Source organism: Mycosarcoma maydis, chromosome 6 (genome assembly GCF_000328475.2).
Source record: "Mycosarcoma maydis chromosome 6, whole genome shotgun sequence".
Lineage (NCBI taxonomy): Eukaryota > Fungi > Basidiomycota > Ustilaginomycetes > Ustilaginales > Mycosarcoma > Mycosarcoma maydis.
The window spans coordinates 704417-719954 of NC_026483.1; the positions used below are offsets into that span (position 1 = coordinate 704417).

The 15538-nt window shown below is 54.0% G+C and overlaps 7 protein-coding genes across 7 annotated transcripts; 3 read left to right on the forward strand and 4 right to left on the reverse strand.

Annotated features, from left to right (window-relative positions):
- Window positions 1–1383, reverse strand: UMAG_11720 (uncharacterized protein; the record flags this gene model as incomplete). The annotated part of the gene is made up of 1 exon (XM_011390929.1): window positions 1–1383. A coding segment is annotated over one exon (1383 nt), but the record flags the coding sequence as incomplete, so codon positions are not given.
- A 577-nt stretch (window positions 1384–1960) lies between these two features.
- Window positions 1961–4081, reverse strand: UMAG_02718 (uncharacterized protein; the record flags this gene model as incomplete). Its single annotated transcript, XM_011390784.1, has 1 exon — window positions 1961–4081. The coding sequence occupies one exon, from the start codon at window positions 4079–4081 to the stop codon at window positions 1961–1963; it is 2121 nt and encodes a 706-aa protein (XP_011389086.1).
- A 1542-nt stretch (window positions 4082–5623) lies between these two features.
- On the forward strand, window positions 5624–7069 carry UMAG_02719 (uncharacterized protein; the record flags this gene model as incomplete). Its single annotated transcript, XM_011390785.1, has 1 exon — window positions 5624–7069. The coding sequence occupies one exon, from the start codon at window positions 5624–5626 to the stop codon at window positions 7067–7069; it is 1446 nt and encodes a 481-aa protein (XP_011389087.1).
- A 505-nt stretch (window positions 7070–7574) lies between these two features.
- Window positions 7575–8552, forward strand: UMAG_02720 (uncharacterized protein; the record flags this gene model as incomplete). The annotated part of the gene is made up of 1 exon (XM_011390786.1): window positions 7575–8552. The coding sequence occupies one exon, from the start codon at window positions 7575–7577 to the stop codon at window positions 8550–8552; it is 978 nt and encodes a 325-aa protein (XP_011389088.1).
- Window positions 8553–8786: 234 nt separating this feature from the next.
- On the reverse strand, window positions 8787–10130 carry UMAG_02721 (uncharacterized protein; the record flags this gene model as incomplete). The annotated part of the gene is made up of 1 exon (XM_011390787.1): window positions 8787–10130. One exon carries the CDS (start codon window positions 10128–10130, stop codon window positions 8787–8789), a length of 1344 nt encoding a protein of 447 aa, XP_011389089.1.
- Window positions 10131–11352: 1222 nt separating this feature from the next.
- Window positions 11353–11751, reverse strand: UMAG_02722 (uncharacterized protein; the record flags this gene model as incomplete). The annotated part of the gene is made up of 1 exon (XM_011390788.1): window positions 11353–11751. One exon carries the CDS (start codon window positions 11749–11751, stop codon window positions 11353–11355), a length of 399 nt encoding a protein of 132 aa, XP_011389090.1.
- Window positions 11752–13613: 1862 nt separating this feature from the next.
- On the forward strand, window positions 13614–15497 carry UMAG_02723 (putative mfs-multidrug-resistance transporter; the record flags this gene model as incomplete). Its single annotated transcript, XM_011390789.1, has 1 exon — window positions 13614–15497. One exon carries the CDS (start codon window positions 13614–13616, stop codon window positions 15495–15497), a length of 1884 nt encoding a protein of 627 aa, XP_011389091.1.
- Between the last annotated feature and the right edge of the window lie 41 nt (window positions 15498–15538).

Here is a 15538-nt window from a genome sequence, read left to right on the forward strand (position 1 = left end):
GTTGCGCTCCAGGACACGCTTAAAGGCAGCCCTCAGATCAGCGCGGAGGTCTTCAAACTCTTCCAGACCAACCGAGACGCGAACGATCCTCGGGTCTTCGGTGGGATCCGACTTGATGCGGTGCTCGAGGAGACTCTCGACTCCACCGAGCGAGGTAGCTGGAGTAAAGTAGGTGGTAAGGTGCGGGATGAAGGTGGCGTACTCGGGCTTGACCGTTCGGAAGGCAAAGGTAGGGGCGTGGCCACCTGGCATCTGGTGGGATGGGTCGAAGGTGGGGTCTTCGGGTGTAGCGCCTTTGGTGACCACATCGTCGAGGTCAGTGCGCGGCTGCAGGGAAGAGTGGTACGTGCGTGCGATGATCTTGCCGTCTGCGAACGCTTTGTCCTCTGCTGCAACTGCGCCGCCTGATCCGCTCAGCGTGTGCAGCCACGCCGCCAGCAGCGTAGCTGTCTTCGACTGCTTCTGCACCCTCACCGTCAACGTTCGGAGCGAACGCAACAGCAGATACGCCTCCATGCTGCCCAAGTTGGCGCCAAAGTAGGTTCGGTCCGTCCATAGACTGTCCCACTCCTTCTTATCTTTGACCGCCAAAACACCGCACAGCAAGTCGGAATGTCCGCCAAAGTACTTGGTGCCTGAATGCATGACCATGTCGGCGCCCTGCTCGAACGGGTCCTGCAGAGGCGGCGGAGCAAACGTCGAGTCGACGATAACGTGAGCCCCGGGGACTGCTTTGGCCTTGGACACGTACTTAGCCAGATCTCTTGCCTCACCAGAAGGGTTGAGCGGAGTCTCGACCCAGACAAGCAGTCCACCTCGCTGCACTGCGGCTTGCTTTCCGGAAGCTTCTTCGCTGCTGCTGCTGCTGCTGCTGCTGCTGCTGTTACTGCTCGCTCCAGCAACGGCTGCAGCGTAGTCGTCGTCGAGGTCGATGAGCTTGACGTTGCGGCCACGGCAATAGAGCTGAATCGAAACATGCACACCATGATATCCTCGCCTAATGGCAATCACCGAGGGCGCATAGTGCAGAACGGCAGCGTGTGCAGCAGAGAGACCGCAACTGTACGTCAGAGCATTGGCCTTCATGATCTGCGAGAGCACCTTTTCGCAACGAATGTTGGTCGACTGAGAGTAACGCGAGTAGATGTGGAACTCGGGGTCCTGCATGTCAAACTCGGCTTCACCCTTGCCTACATCGTCGAGCAATTTCGCGTGCGCAGACTCGGGGTGAGGAGATCGAAACGTGGTCGACAGGCTCATCGAAGGCGCGAGCGCATAGTTGGCATCCATCAGATGATCGGGATGATCGGCGTGCAACGCAGCCGTAGAAAGGCCTGGTGTCGGCAGCGACGCTGGGCCGTTCGAGGTGGCGTTGACAGGCATGTTTCTCTAGGATGCTCACTGCAATCACCTGCTTGTTGTTGATGATGATGATGTGGAAAGGAAAGAAACAAAGCAGAAACCGTCCGCTCGGACTGTGAGTTTGGCCGCTTTTGTCTTTGCGAGAAGATTCGCTTACGCGCGGTTATCTATTGCACGCCATTCGTTCTCATCTCGCGTATCTATGCTCCATCTACGCTACGTGCTGCGCAGCAAAACAAGTAAATCCTAGGCAGTCACGAGTAACCCTAAGTTTCTGCCGAGTCACGTTGACACCCGCTCAATTTCGCGGCGTTTTTTCAATGCATGCGCTGCTTCTTGTTGTATCTCGTACCTACATTAAATTCTCACATCGTCTGCGACGTCTCGTCTAGGCAGTCTTGCTGACTTTCCCGGGTACCAAACCGGCAAGAGCTCCGATACGCCGGGCCAGTCAAGCCTTTCGATAGCTTTAGATGATGCGCATTGCTCTGCAGCAGATTCTGATGAGCTACAAGGTCATGTGCAGGTACCAACATGTTGTTGAAATGCTTAGAGTTGTTTGTATATGCTATCGGACCATCTTTGCGAAAGGGCAGTGTCAGTCGCTGAGCGCGATCAGCGATTGACTCCATTGAATGACCCTGGGATGCGCCATCACCTTGTCCGGTCGGAACCCAAGAACCTGTAGACCTTCGAGCGACGTGGCCCGCGATAGGGCGACGTATGCCTGTCCCTTCTCAAACACGCGGTTGAGGTCAATCTTGCAGCACGGCAGAGTCTGTCCTTGCGACTTGTGAATCGACATAGCCCAAGCCAAGATGAGAGGCACTTGCGTCCTGGACGCCTGCACCTCGCCATTCGGTAGCTCGGTCTTCCACGACTCTGGGCGAGCGAGGTAGTCTCGAGTCTGTCCGTTGGGCAGATGGAAGCGCACCAGCGGCCATTTTCGCGTCGAGATACGTGGCGCCTTGTCTCGGTCCTCCCTCTGTTGCTCACCAGCTTCCAATGCGCCCGTCTGCTTGTCGTAGTCCGCGTCGTCCATGAAGTCGATCACCTTGCCAACTGAGCCGTTGACGAGCGTTTCGTCCAAATTCTTGATCAGCATCACCTGCGCCCCTTTCTTGAGGGAAAGCACCGGCACTGCAATCGAGTGTGACAAGATTCTATCACGCGCCTCGCCAGTCAAAGTGCCGCCGTCCTGCGCTCGGTAGGTCTGACCCTCAGCCTGAAGCGCCATGAGACGCGACGCGTTGGCTCTGTCTACCTCATTGCGCATTGGGAAGAGCTCGGTGGGCATGATATCGTTGTCGTACTTGGGCACCCTCTCTAGTTTTCGGAAAGCATCGATTGTCTTTTGCGACAACTTGCCAAAGCGCATCTCGTTGAGCATGGTGACAAACGACTGGTCCTTTTGTCGGAATACCTGGGTCAAGTTGACCTTGTGCTGCACCACTCGGTCCCAGCACTGTGCGTCAAAGGCAAACGTGACGCTGCCTCCCGGGTTGACGGGCGGCAGCTGGAAAAAGTCGCCCGTGATCACTAGCTGGATGCCACCAAAGGGCTTGTCTGGCTTCTTTCGAATGAGCCTCGCGATCTCCTCCAGCTTGTCGAGGAGCGCCGGATCCACCATTGAGACCTCGTCAATAATGAGTACCTGTGTGCGCTGCCAACGGCCTAGCGCCTTACGCTGCTTACGGACCTTGTTGAGCAGCGGTGTAACTGCCTCTTTGCCCAGACCAATACCAGCAAAGCTGTGGATGGTGACACCGCCAATGTTGCACGCAGCAATGCCCGTGGATGCGGTGACGGCGACAGAATCGGGCCGCTTGGCGTGCTTGCGACGTAGCTCCTTGATGATCTCCCTCAGCAGCACCGATTTACCCGTACCGGCCGAGCCAGTGAAGAAGACGTTCTTGCCTTCTTCGACTACCATATGCAGCACTTTGCGCTGCTCCTGTGACAGGAAGATCTTGTTGACGCTCTTGTTGATGTTCAGAGAGTCTGCTTGGCCGCTCGACGGGATCAGAGAGCTGGCCTGGTATGCCGCGGGGTCGTTGCGCCTTTCGTTCTTGAGCTGGGACGCCGTCTTCATCCATGACATCGAGTGTGCCGATGATGTGCGGGCATACGCGTTCGAGGATCCGGTTGCTGAGTTTGGAGCACTGCCCCTGTCGGTACCTGATGCGCTCATTGGAAGTCCACTCCGAGCTTGTTGTCGATCGTACGAGAACTGCGTGATGAGATCAACGCTCCTGGACGGGTGGGACGAACGGCCAGAGTACGATTCGGCATAAGGACGATGGGAATCTCCGGCATAGGTATGTGTATCGCTTCCGTGGCGGGAGCCTCGGTGGATGCTGGAAGCCGATACGAACCCATTTTGCGGCTGCACTGAAGTTTTCGACGATGACGCTTGGATCGGACCTGCAGCGCTTTTAGTCCTCTTCTCCGAGGGTTCAGAGGCACCATTTTCCTTGTCCGAGTCAACGCCATGTGAGTTCGCCTGTGCGCCCCTGCGTGGTGGCGACGGTGAGTCAGACCAATCGAAAAAGAACTCCTGGCTGGATTGATGTCCCGTCGTCGATTTCCTAGCTGTGCTCTGAGTCGATGAGCCGAGATCCTGTTGGTTGCCCGACCATGATCGCTTCAAAGAGCCCAGTGCGGATCGGACTTGCGTGCGATCGCTGGACTGGCTCGATGCGTTGCTTCGCGGATACATCTTATAGGCGTGTCGAAGCGATGCGGTGGAATCGAATACGATTGGGGAGCCAGACGTGGTGGGAGGAGAGGCCTACGGAGTGTGCGAAAAGATCAACGACTGCGCCTCGCCGGACTGCGTCTTTTGCGAAATTCGAGGCGGCGTGTTGAAGTCACAGTCGTGATTGTTTGTAGCGCGAGAGAGTTGGCAATTTCAGACGCGACCACCAAAACAGCGCGTCGGTTCTCAAGAAGTCGTGAGTATTGGTGGCCAGCTGATGCAGCTAGCTCTCCCCAAACGTGTTTTTGTTTGTCTCTCTTGTTACCGAGCTCGCTCGTTTCTCCGCAATGGGTCTAGTAGAGAAGACTGTGACCGCCGCCCACTAGACACTCTTGACTATACGTATCTAATGATTGCCGAGCAGATCAATGTGAATGTGGCTTTTGTGGGTCACACGGTGGGGCTACCTGCTACCAGAGCGCGATGGCTACTTTTGACACTTCATTTAGCGGCCTATGTTTTCAGACGTGTTTTTAGCGACTATTTTCATGATTATTGAAGTCAAGTTCCTGCAGTGGCTCTGACAGACGAACAGGGGTACAAATATACCACTAACGATTACATAAGCAACTGAGATGAAAAAAGAGGACGGCGGACGTCTCAAGGCGGAAGTGTAGGGCCAAGGACATCCATGAGATCCCGAGGTGCAAGCACCAGAACGGTGATCTCCCGCAAGGAAAAAGTGTATGACAATTATATCCTCGCCGGAGCAAGGAAAAATAGATGTCAATCTATTTAGAACAGATACTACACATGATCTAAGCCCTGTGAGAGGTGAGAATCGCCAGAAAGGGAGAAGACGAAGAAGCAGTGAGCAACCCAGCACCAAGAATACACTGAGAACCACGGCTTACTTCGGGATGAGCCGCTGGGAAGCATAGGGGGTACACTTACAATAGGCCAGAAGAGTAAAGAGACACAACTGGGAATGCGGGAAGGCCTTGAGAATATATACTCCAGCCACCTAAAGATTGCTCCACCTGCAGACAGACTCTCTCCTAGCTTCGGTGTGTCTCGTCTAGTTGAGGTGCGCAGACAATCAAACAAGGCATATGCATGCCTGGTTTCGAGTTAGAAGGGCCGTCATTCATAAATTAGCTGTGCATGCTTCAAATTCGAGCCGAATTCCGGACGCTGACGATTGCGATTTTGCCTGGCGTGCGTGTGCGTAGTGCGTGATTTCATTGTACAGCGTCAGAAAGTTGCTGTGCACAGCCTGACCAGTCAAAATATGCTGATTTCCTCGCATAGAGCCTCGCGGGCCGACTTTTCATGAATGAAGTTTGCCAAGCCTGACAAGTACCTATACCATGATTCTTGCCCTGGTCAACTCCGACCCACCTACCACCATCCTTACATACGCTACAATCTCCACCCGACCAGCACCCGTGATTAACGCTCACCAGGACATCAACAGAACGCATTGACTCAGCGCTTGTCTAAGAGCCCATCTCGTCTTCAAGAACGGTTTACAAGCCGATAACACCCGATAACAGTCTCATCATGGCGGACGCGGCCTCCACATCAACGCCGGCACCAGCAGCCGTAGATGCTGCGCCCACAGAGCCTAGCACTGCACGCGATATCTCTCGTGATGGCGCCAAGATTGCCGACATGGAATACTACGACTTGCTCGGCGTTCGCGGTGACGCTTCAGATCTCGACCTCAAGAAAGCGTATCGCAAAGCTGCTATCAAGAACCACCCAGATAAAGGTGGAGATGAAGAAACTTTTAAGATGATCGGAGAGGCTTATCGTGTCCTCAGCGACAACCACCTCCGAGCCGACTACGACAAGTATGGAAAGAAGAAGCCTACAGACGAAGTGGGACTCAAAGAGGCTACCGACATGTTCGGCAGTCTGTTCGGTGGAGAACGCTTCGTGGACCTTATCGGTGAGATCAGTTTGATCAAAGATTTTGGAAAGGCATCCGAGATCATGATGACCGAGGAGGAGAAGGAAGAGCTTGAAGCGCAGATGAAGGCCGAACATAAGAAGGCCAACCCCACCGACACTCCTGCTGCTGTGGATGCCACTAAGACCGACCTACCATCGGAGGCTGCATCTGCCGGAGATGCTGCCGCACGCAAAGCCGCCGAGGCTGGCGCGACGTCAGAAGAGATCGCCGAAGCCAAAAAGAAGGAAGATGCCAAGCAGAGACAGAAGTTGACACCCGAGCAGAAGGCCAAGCTCGAGGAGCTGGAAAAGGAGAAGGAGGAAAACGAGCGTAAGCGCGTCGAAGATCTTGCTGAGAAGCTCAAGGAGCGCATCCGTCCGTTTGTTGATGCACGCAAGCCTGGCGACAAAGATGACTCGCAGACGCAGATCTTTGAGCGCAAGATGAAAGAGGAGGCCGAGGATCTCAAGCTCGAATCGTTTGGCGTCGAGCTGCTCCACGCCATTGGTAACATATACGTCATGAAGGCGACCACGTGGATCAAGACCAAAAAGCACAGCATGCTTGGCTTTGGCGGCTTCATGAGCCGCATGAAGGAGCGCGGTGCTGTCGTCAAGGAGACCTGGGGCATGCTCGGCTCCGCACTCAACGTTAAGGCGTCTATGGACGAGCTCGCGCGCCGCCAGGAAAAGGGAGAGATCCCCGAGGACGAACTTCGTGCGCTCGAGCAGGACATGAGCGGCAAGATGCTCCTCGCCACGTGGAGAGGCACTCGCTTCGAGATCTCTGGCATCCTCAGACAAGTTTGCGATAAGGTGCTCAATGAGAAGGGGGTCAACGACAAGGTGCTCTTCAACCGAGCCCAGGCCATCCTCTTCCTAGGTATGATCTACAAGTCGGTGCAGCCAGACGAGAGCGACGACGAGCGACGTGAGCTTGAGCGACTTGTTGCCGAAGCAGCAGGCAAGAACAAGAAGAAGGGCAAGAAGGACAAGAGAACCAGCACTGCCACCACGCCATCCACGGGTGCTGCCGCTTCCGCCTCGACGTAGTGCGACCCACAGTGTGATAGTCTCTTTCAAACCGATTCGTCCTCATACCGGCTTCGATTGATACCTGGTCAGCGCCTCTGTCAAAGGCTTGCCTCAACCCAAATGCTTCTACCTTATCTTCGCTTTTTTCCACACGGGATGGTTGAACTGAAGTACTTGTCCACCCGATGCTTTGACGATACGTTTCCCGCCAATTAGTATTTCACCTCATAGAATCAACGCCATTTGCCAGAGTACTTAAGATCGCTGGGTTTGAGCGTGTGTAATCGTGAATGAACCTTACGCAGGTCAGCCCCAGATGCCGAAGCGCGGTAATTAGAGCGGCCATTTTAGAAAGATAGAGAAGAAACAGAAAAGCGGCCCGCGGCTAATTTCGTCGCTTGAGAAAGAGCAGAGATAAGGGACTCCGCGAAACATGCACGTCAGCGTCAATCACGAATGCAGCCTTTTGGTGGTCATCTTACCATCGCTCCATCGCTCCACCGCTATCCAACAAATTATCAGCATGGCACAGGAACAGCAACGAAAGAAGAAAATCGTGTCTATCGCGCTGCTGGTGGCGGACACGCCGCCTCCGCCAGTTGTAGCAGTTCGAGGTGATTACACCAAGATCTATCCACGCTTCCTTCAGGAGTCGCTGAACACGATCAAGCGCCATTCATGGCAGCCACCGGTCGAGCTGCATATTAGATGCTACGATGTCGTCAAGAAGATGGAGTATCCAGATGAAGGACAGCTCGGTGATGGGCTGTGGGATGCCGTGATGATCACCGGTAGCGCCTCGTCAGCGTACCTTGATTTGGAGTGGACAAAGAAGTTGGCAGCCTTCTTGCGGTCGACGGCCGAGAACCACCCTTTGGTTCGTCTCATCGGTATCTGCTACGGTCATCAAATTCTTGCGCGTGCTTTCGACGGCGTAGTGACGTCCAATCCCAAAGGTTGGGAGCTGGGTACTACCTCGTGCACGCTCACTGAACATGGACGCGAGCTGCTTGGCTACAACGACCCTTCCGACGGCGACCACATGGCCATCCAGCAAGTTCACAAAGACCATGTCGTAGATCTTCCACCCGACTTTGGTGGCGAGAGATTTGAAAACCTGGCATCGACTCAAGTCTCGCCCATCCAATCGCTCATTCTCAAATACCCAACAGAAGCACCGCCACTCGCTTCAGCCGCACAGACGTCCGCTTACATGGCGTTTGACATTGAAGACTCTGAAACCGCTTCGTCCGGCCCGCATCCCTTGCGCTCTCTCCATGTGCTGACATTCCAGGGACACCCCGAGTTCGACCGCGAGATTGTCGAGAACATCATCGAGGTCCGTACCGAGATGGGCATCGTCACTGGCGAGCTTAGGGAACGCTCGCTGATCAATGCCAAAAAACCTCACGATGGGCTCAAACTTGGACGTGCGATTCTCGCTATGCTCGGCGTAGAAGAGGCCCGTGCCGATACAGGCGATGAGATGGTGAACGTCTAGCTTTCCGTTCAATGATCTTCTTAGCTTATTGTTGGATCATCGGAATTCACGTCTAACTTGATGCACAAACTCAGTACGCAACAACTCGTGACTAGCAACGACTGTCTATGAAGGCTTGGTACTACATCTGAAGGAATCCGATCTTGACTACTCGAGATTGAAGGTCGAAGGTCGAGACATGAACGGTGAACACAAGCTGGATCGGGATCGTATCGGGCATCTATTGCGGGATGATCAGGCTGCGATCGGGGTAGCAACTGCACTCTCGGTACCTTTCGGGTCGTAGCTCTGCAAAGGCGCTGACTGACCCTGTAGGCGGAAATCAGCGCCGAGCTTGCCCCCTGGGTGATTAAAAGCAAACATATCTCTGCCCAAGCCTTTAGCACGCGTGACTGAGAAGGCGAGCGCATCGCCCATCGCCAAAGCGACTGTAGTACTGCTGCTGGGCGCAGGAACGTCGTCCCATGCTTCGTCGGTGTTGGGTTGCGGTGCCTTGTTCCGTCTTGCCTTTAATCTGGACATCTGCTTGCCGCAATCGCATGAGTCACACTGAGGTACAGTACCTCGGCGAGCCTCGGGCATAAATTGCGACTGATGAGCAGCGGCACGAGCGGCAGGCTCGCTCGCGCTTCGACGGGCGAGCTGACCGTCAGCAGAATTGCTTCCAACTTCCACGTTGCCGCTGCGGTCTGACGCCACCGCCTGCTCTGCATCCTCTTCGTCTTCTGTATCAAGGTCGTCCTTGCCGGTTGCGCAGTCGATCCAAGCGTCCGATGCTTTGACGAGCGCGCTGTCGCGTTTGCCAACCAATGCGATAATGGGACATCTGCGAGCGTTGAGGTGCGGTACCAACGTCAAGATCTCTGGTGATGAGCCTGAATGAGAGAGAGCAATGACCACATCGCGGTGTGGCGTCAGTAGTCCAAGATCGCCATGCAATGCTTCCGTAGGGTGGAGAAACATGGAGGGTGTACCCAGCGAGAGGAAAGTGGCCGAAAGCTTCTTAGCGATGATACCACTCTTCCCGACACCGGTCAATACGACTTTGCCGCCTCGCTCTCCAGTAGTAGCACGCATCACGAGACGAACAGCTTGACGGAAACCGTCCTGCTGCACAGAATGCTTCGAGAGACGCCTGGCTGCCATGGCCAGCGCGCGAGCTTCCCGCTGCACGATTTGGGTCCCGAACGCCAGGGCAGAGTCGAGCTCCTCCTCAACTCGGCGATTCTCTGCCTCTACAGCTGCTGCCTCGCTGTCTTCAGTGGTGGATTCAGGCTCCTCGACGGCACTAGCGCGGACGTTAGCTTGAGTGAAATGAGCGATTTCGGTGGTTCGGCCGGTTTTTGGATCCGAGAGAGAGAGTTTGTCAGCTTCTGACGACAGGTCGCTGACCGACGTGCAGGCGGATGTGGAAGGCGAATTTCTTTCCGAGCTGAGTGCGAGCAGCGAGAGCTGTGAAGTGGCCACGGAGCTTGATCCTGGACTCAGCATGGCCGACGTGGAGGGGCTTGCTTCGCCGCTAGAAGGACCGCTAAGCGGCGAATCCGAACCGAAGTAGTCGTTCCTAACTTGCAACATGATATAATTGTATCTTGATATGACTACGTACGGCTTTACTGCGCTTTGGTGTTGAAACTGTCAATTTCAGGAGGAGTCTGGTCTGAGGGTGGTTGCGCTAATGCGAGCGTCTTGCGAACCTGCCGCGAAACGGACGGGCCGGACAAAGAGGGGTTGGAGGGTCCAAGATAGTAGCTTGTCGAAGTAAAGGATAGGAGCGTCGAGACTCTGGATGCAGTGAGGTGCAGGAATGAACCAGAGTTCCAATACCGAGAGTCGGTTGAGGGGTGGTGTCCGAGCCTCGAGCTGCTGCTGGACGTGGGTGCAACGATGGCAGAGTCGTATACATACACTGATAAGAAGATAACTATTTGAGGAAGACGTAGCCCGAATGAAGGAAGGGAACTGGGATCGTGGTGGATGTCTGAGATGGATGTATGTGGACGGAGAAGTAGCTAATCGAGGTCCAGCTCAGCCAAGATTTTGGTAACATCGTCAAAGCGTAATTGTAGGTTCACCTCCACGGACACTCACTGAATGCTGGCACTATGAAACGCCGGCAACGGATAGAGTAAAATGAGCACAAGGCGGCGTTCAGCTTGCATTGTGTATGGACGGCTCTTGCTCATCCGTTGCTGTTGCTGAATCCACATTGAGGATCGACAGCGGGATATCGGCGAGCTGGCTTTAGCACTTTTGGATAGCTCATGGCTAAACTCGTCGCACAAAAACCTCATCTGATCTCCGCTCGATAAGGGCGGTGCCAAAAATCACATCAGAACATGAACTTTCCTTCCGAAAATATAGCGGTGCACGGCTTCTTCTTGGCGCCGCCCACTCACGTCCACCAAGGCATGAGTCGTGAGTATCACATCCACATCCCATCCCATCCGACGCGCCAACAAGCCCGAACCAGACTCACAACTTGAGAGGACTCACAATTCATGAATTGGCTGGCTGCACACTGTGAAAATTCCGAAAATGCCACAAACATGGCCCCCCGAATCGACGCGAGCTTACGCAGCTTCAGGTGCGACTTGTCTCTCTGCTCCACTATGCGACGCTAGGACGCGTGTACCTCCCAAACGCGACATAACTTAATTGACTTACACAAGCAAGACAAAATCACTCCGATTCATTGCAGACCCTCAAAAATCTCAGCTAAGCTCGTCGTTTAGCTGAGCCATCCATGTTTTGGTGGATTTTTGCCGTTCCAGATCGTGAAAAACGAATTGCAGTCAAGTCATCCCTCATTGGCACGCACTTCCGTGCCGCGGGCTTTATCGCCAGGAGCGACCCGAGGTGGAAGGCAAACTCCAAAGGATCGTTCATGATTCTGTCTTGTAGGGTCAAGTGGATGCCACCTGCTCACACCCGCAAGATTGACGACATCTACAGCGGGGCATCCACGAAGCTCGAGCCTCGGTCGCACAGCCGACTTGACGTAGAGTCCAAGGCATTTGTTTGTATTGTCACTTGATGGTGAAAACATCGCAGTAGTGACGGGAAAACTTGAGCGGGACACTGGCATACGAGGCCAAGTCGCGCTTATGAAATCCTTACTTGCTCCAAACTTGACACCAACTACCGAATGCCGGCGGAAGCCAATGTCTTCAATCAGAAATGCAAGCTCTGAATCCATTCGACCACCAGCTAGGTGCCTTTGCCATACGAGTCCCTTGCCGCTCAAGACATCCAAAACTCAAGTTTTCCGCCCGGGGGTCTTGCCGTTGTGAAAGGTCACTCAGTGGGTTGGCTCCGCGGACGTTGCAGCCACTGAGGCTGACCTGCAACGTCCGAGTAAAGCGGGTCGTGCTGGGGAGCCTGGCGAACTTGTGATAAGCAAATGTCGCAATCGTACACGTGCGGTGCAATATTCGCGATTCGTGATTCACGACCGTGATTTCTGCAGCGAACATGCGCACGGCCTGATCCAATCACGAAATTCGGTGTGCGTTTTATGGCTGAAAAAAGGGCAAATACTCGTTTGTGCTTGGCCAGCCACGAGCCCTCAATAGAGTCACCAGAATGACGTCGATCCTCGCGTCTCGCCTCCACAGCTTCTTCAAATTTAGGCCGCGTCAAGGTGCAAATTGTCTAACTTAGCGAAGAAGGTCGCGTAAGATCTATGTTTGGCAAAACGCGGTCGAGTAGTTACCGGCCGATACATCATTTAGTACTGTGACACTCCAGCATATCCTGCAACCTCACGAGGCGCTGTCAATTCATAAAAGCTCTACTAGTTAGTTTTGCCTTAGGCTGAACGCCGTACGTGCCCGGGTCCCACGACTGAAGCAGCTTCACTATTGGGTTTAATCTCAAGACCTTTGTCAATCTTGGATTTTGTCGTCTTTCTGAGCTTGCCAGGCGCTCCTGTATCAGCGGCTACAACTCTCAAGTTGCTGGATCGATTCTGGAAGCCTTCACACGGAAGATGAAAGTGGCTGCAGGCTGAAGTCGAATTGATTGCGCGTCAGAAGACCTGAGACGTGAGGGGATTTGGCGAATTCACGATTGTGATTCAAGATTTTCGATGCGACGGCACCCCAATCGTGAAAAAACCCATGATTAGCTTATTATTTAATATGACGCAGGGCTCGTAAATGAAGAATAAAATCACGAATAGATTTCATGCACCAACCAAGCTCATCTGCGCCGCCTCCGCTGTCATACAGCGCCTTTGAGACTGACTGCCTTCAGGCCTCAGATACATCGATCTGCCGTGGTTGCTTACTTGATAAGACCCGAGACCACGCTGCATTCGTGGTTGTCAGTATAGTCAGATCTGACCTGCTCATCCGCTCTTCAAGCCCCTTCTGACTCTCACAAATTTTACCAGAAAACTGGAAATGACTGCTCAAGTTGTCAGAATGAATGTCGCAAGGTCTCGCTGACAATGGCGAATGTGTAAGATGAACGCCGCTCCACGCCGCCCGTTGTAGCGATGACGCGGGCTGCAGCGGCTATGCAGACCAACCCAACGGCTTCCACGAATTCATGACCCCCTCGAAAACAACATCCTGAGTAAGCCTTCTGGGTTGACCCATAGCTGCAACTTCCTCCTTACTGTTGAGAAGGGCTTCGTATTCTTGATTGTCTTCCTCGAGAAAAATTCGCCAAGAGCATCGAGAGTTTGGGTCGCCTTTGTCTCTTGTTCTCAATTACCCTGCAGCAAACTGTCTCCTCTGACGTAGGGGTTATGAACAATAGTCATCGTTTTCATCTGGTAGCGGAGCACCTTGACACCGAAGGCTGCCGCTACGAGTCAACTCGATTCCAACGCGTATTGTCCCATACTGCTACCACTATATCAATAACTCACATCTGTCTTGTCTTGCGAGCCCATCAAGCTGTACCTCAAATCGCAACTAGGTTCTCACAACTATGTCGCAGCACACTCCGCCAGCTGTGGATGTCGACAACCAAGACCAGAATGCTCCCAAGCATAAGCGCAGCCTGCACACACCCAAGCATGGATGGCTCCATGAGGCAAGCAAGCGCTTCATGGGGCAGACACCAAAAGGCACGCCGACAGCACCACCTCAAACGTCCAGCACGGAAACGAATCTCGCAAGGCCCACTTCTGCAGAGCTTGATCGCGAAGCTGAAACCATCTTTCGCAGGACAGCACGGTACGGCGGCTCGGATCCCCGCGACCCTGAAGATCGCGCCTTCGAGCCTGTTAGCATCTCGGACGACAGCGACAGCGGTACATGCGTACCTTCTTCTCCCACGCAGACCAAATCAAAGAATCAGCAAAGCGACCATAATGGTGAAGATGACAACCGTGATTCCGAGCAAGGTCGACCCCGAGGTAACCCAGACGAATCTCAAGATCCAAATCAGGTAGAGTGGGACGGACCAAAGGATCCTGAAAATCCGCAAAATTGGTCGCAAAGGAAGAAGTGGGCGCTCACCGTGCTTGCTTCGATGCTCACTGTCAACGTCACCTTTGCCTCTTCCGCTCCCTCAGCTGCTACTCAACAATTGACACAAGAATTCCAGATTGGCACTGTCACAGCAACGCTCATCACTTCGATCTTCCTTGCCGGCTACTGCTTGGGCCCCATTCTTTGGTCCACGGCATCCGAGCTCGTGGGCCGAAAGGTCGTACTTAGCATCGCCATGCTCATGTACACGCTCTTCATCCTCGGACAGGCGCTAGCAAAGAATGTCGAGACGCTCTTCGTAACTCGCTTCATCAGTGGGGTCTGTGCAGCCGCACCTCTGACCATCTGTGGAGGCATCATCGCCGACATGTGGGATCCTATTGGACGCGGCTTTGCCATGAGCCTCTTCTCGTGCGCCGTCTTTATCGGCCCCGTGTTTGGTCCCATCATTGGCGGATTCGTCACTCAATCTTATCTTGGATGGCGATGGGTGTTTTGGGTCATGATCATTTTTGCTGCGGTTTGCTGGCTCGTTCTCATCATCTTTTTACCTGAGACCTTTGCGCCGGTTCTGCTCATGCGAAAAGCAAAGCGACTCCGCAAACTCGATCCGGAAGCCAACAAAAACCTCTATGCGCCCCACGAAAAGAGCGATTGGTCTATCGGCGGCATCGCCCATCGAACGTTGCTCAGGCCTTTCCAAATCTTGACACAGGAACCCATCTTGGTACTCATCACAATCTACCTCTCGATTGTCTACGGTATCCTCTACGGCCTCTTTGAGGCGGTCCCTATCATCTTTGAGATGAAGCGAGGCTTCAACCTGGGCGAGTCGGGCCTGATTTTCATTGCGGTCGGCTTGGGTACGACCATTGGCGGTATCATCAACGTGTTCATGTCTCTTCGATACAAGTCGCTCACACCGTTCTGGCATAACTTGCCGCCTCCAGAGGAGAGGCTGTGGGGATCAATGATCGCCGGTCCCGTCCTGGTAGCGGGTGCCTTTTGGTTCGGCTGGACGGGAGAGTATGCATCAGTGCCTTGGTACGTGCCAGCACTGGCACTGATTCCGATTGGAATCAGCTTCACGCTCGTCTTTATTTCTTTGCTTGCTTACATCGTAGATTGCTACACGGTCTATGCGGCATCTGCACTGGCTGCCAACACCATTGTTCGATCGGCTGTTGGTGCAGCTTTCCCGCTGTTCGTGCGGAGCATGTATCTGGGATTGGGCGCAAATTGGGCTTCTTCGCTGCTCGGCTTTGTGGCATTGGTCTTGACGCCATTCCCGTACATCTTCTACGTCTATGGAAGCAAAATCCGCAGCTGGAGCAAGTTTGCGCCCGCCATGGATCTCAAAGTGCGCTCAGCGCTCGAGAAGGAAGGCAAGCTTCCCGAGGACAGTCTTAACACCACGAGCGCCTTTGGCCGAAACGGACTCAGCCAGGCCAAGAAGGAGATGGCAGCCAAGAAGGATCCCGAGAAGCAGGAGCAGTAGTAAAGCCTTGAAGCCTGCAATTGCTTTTGATACCACCTTGG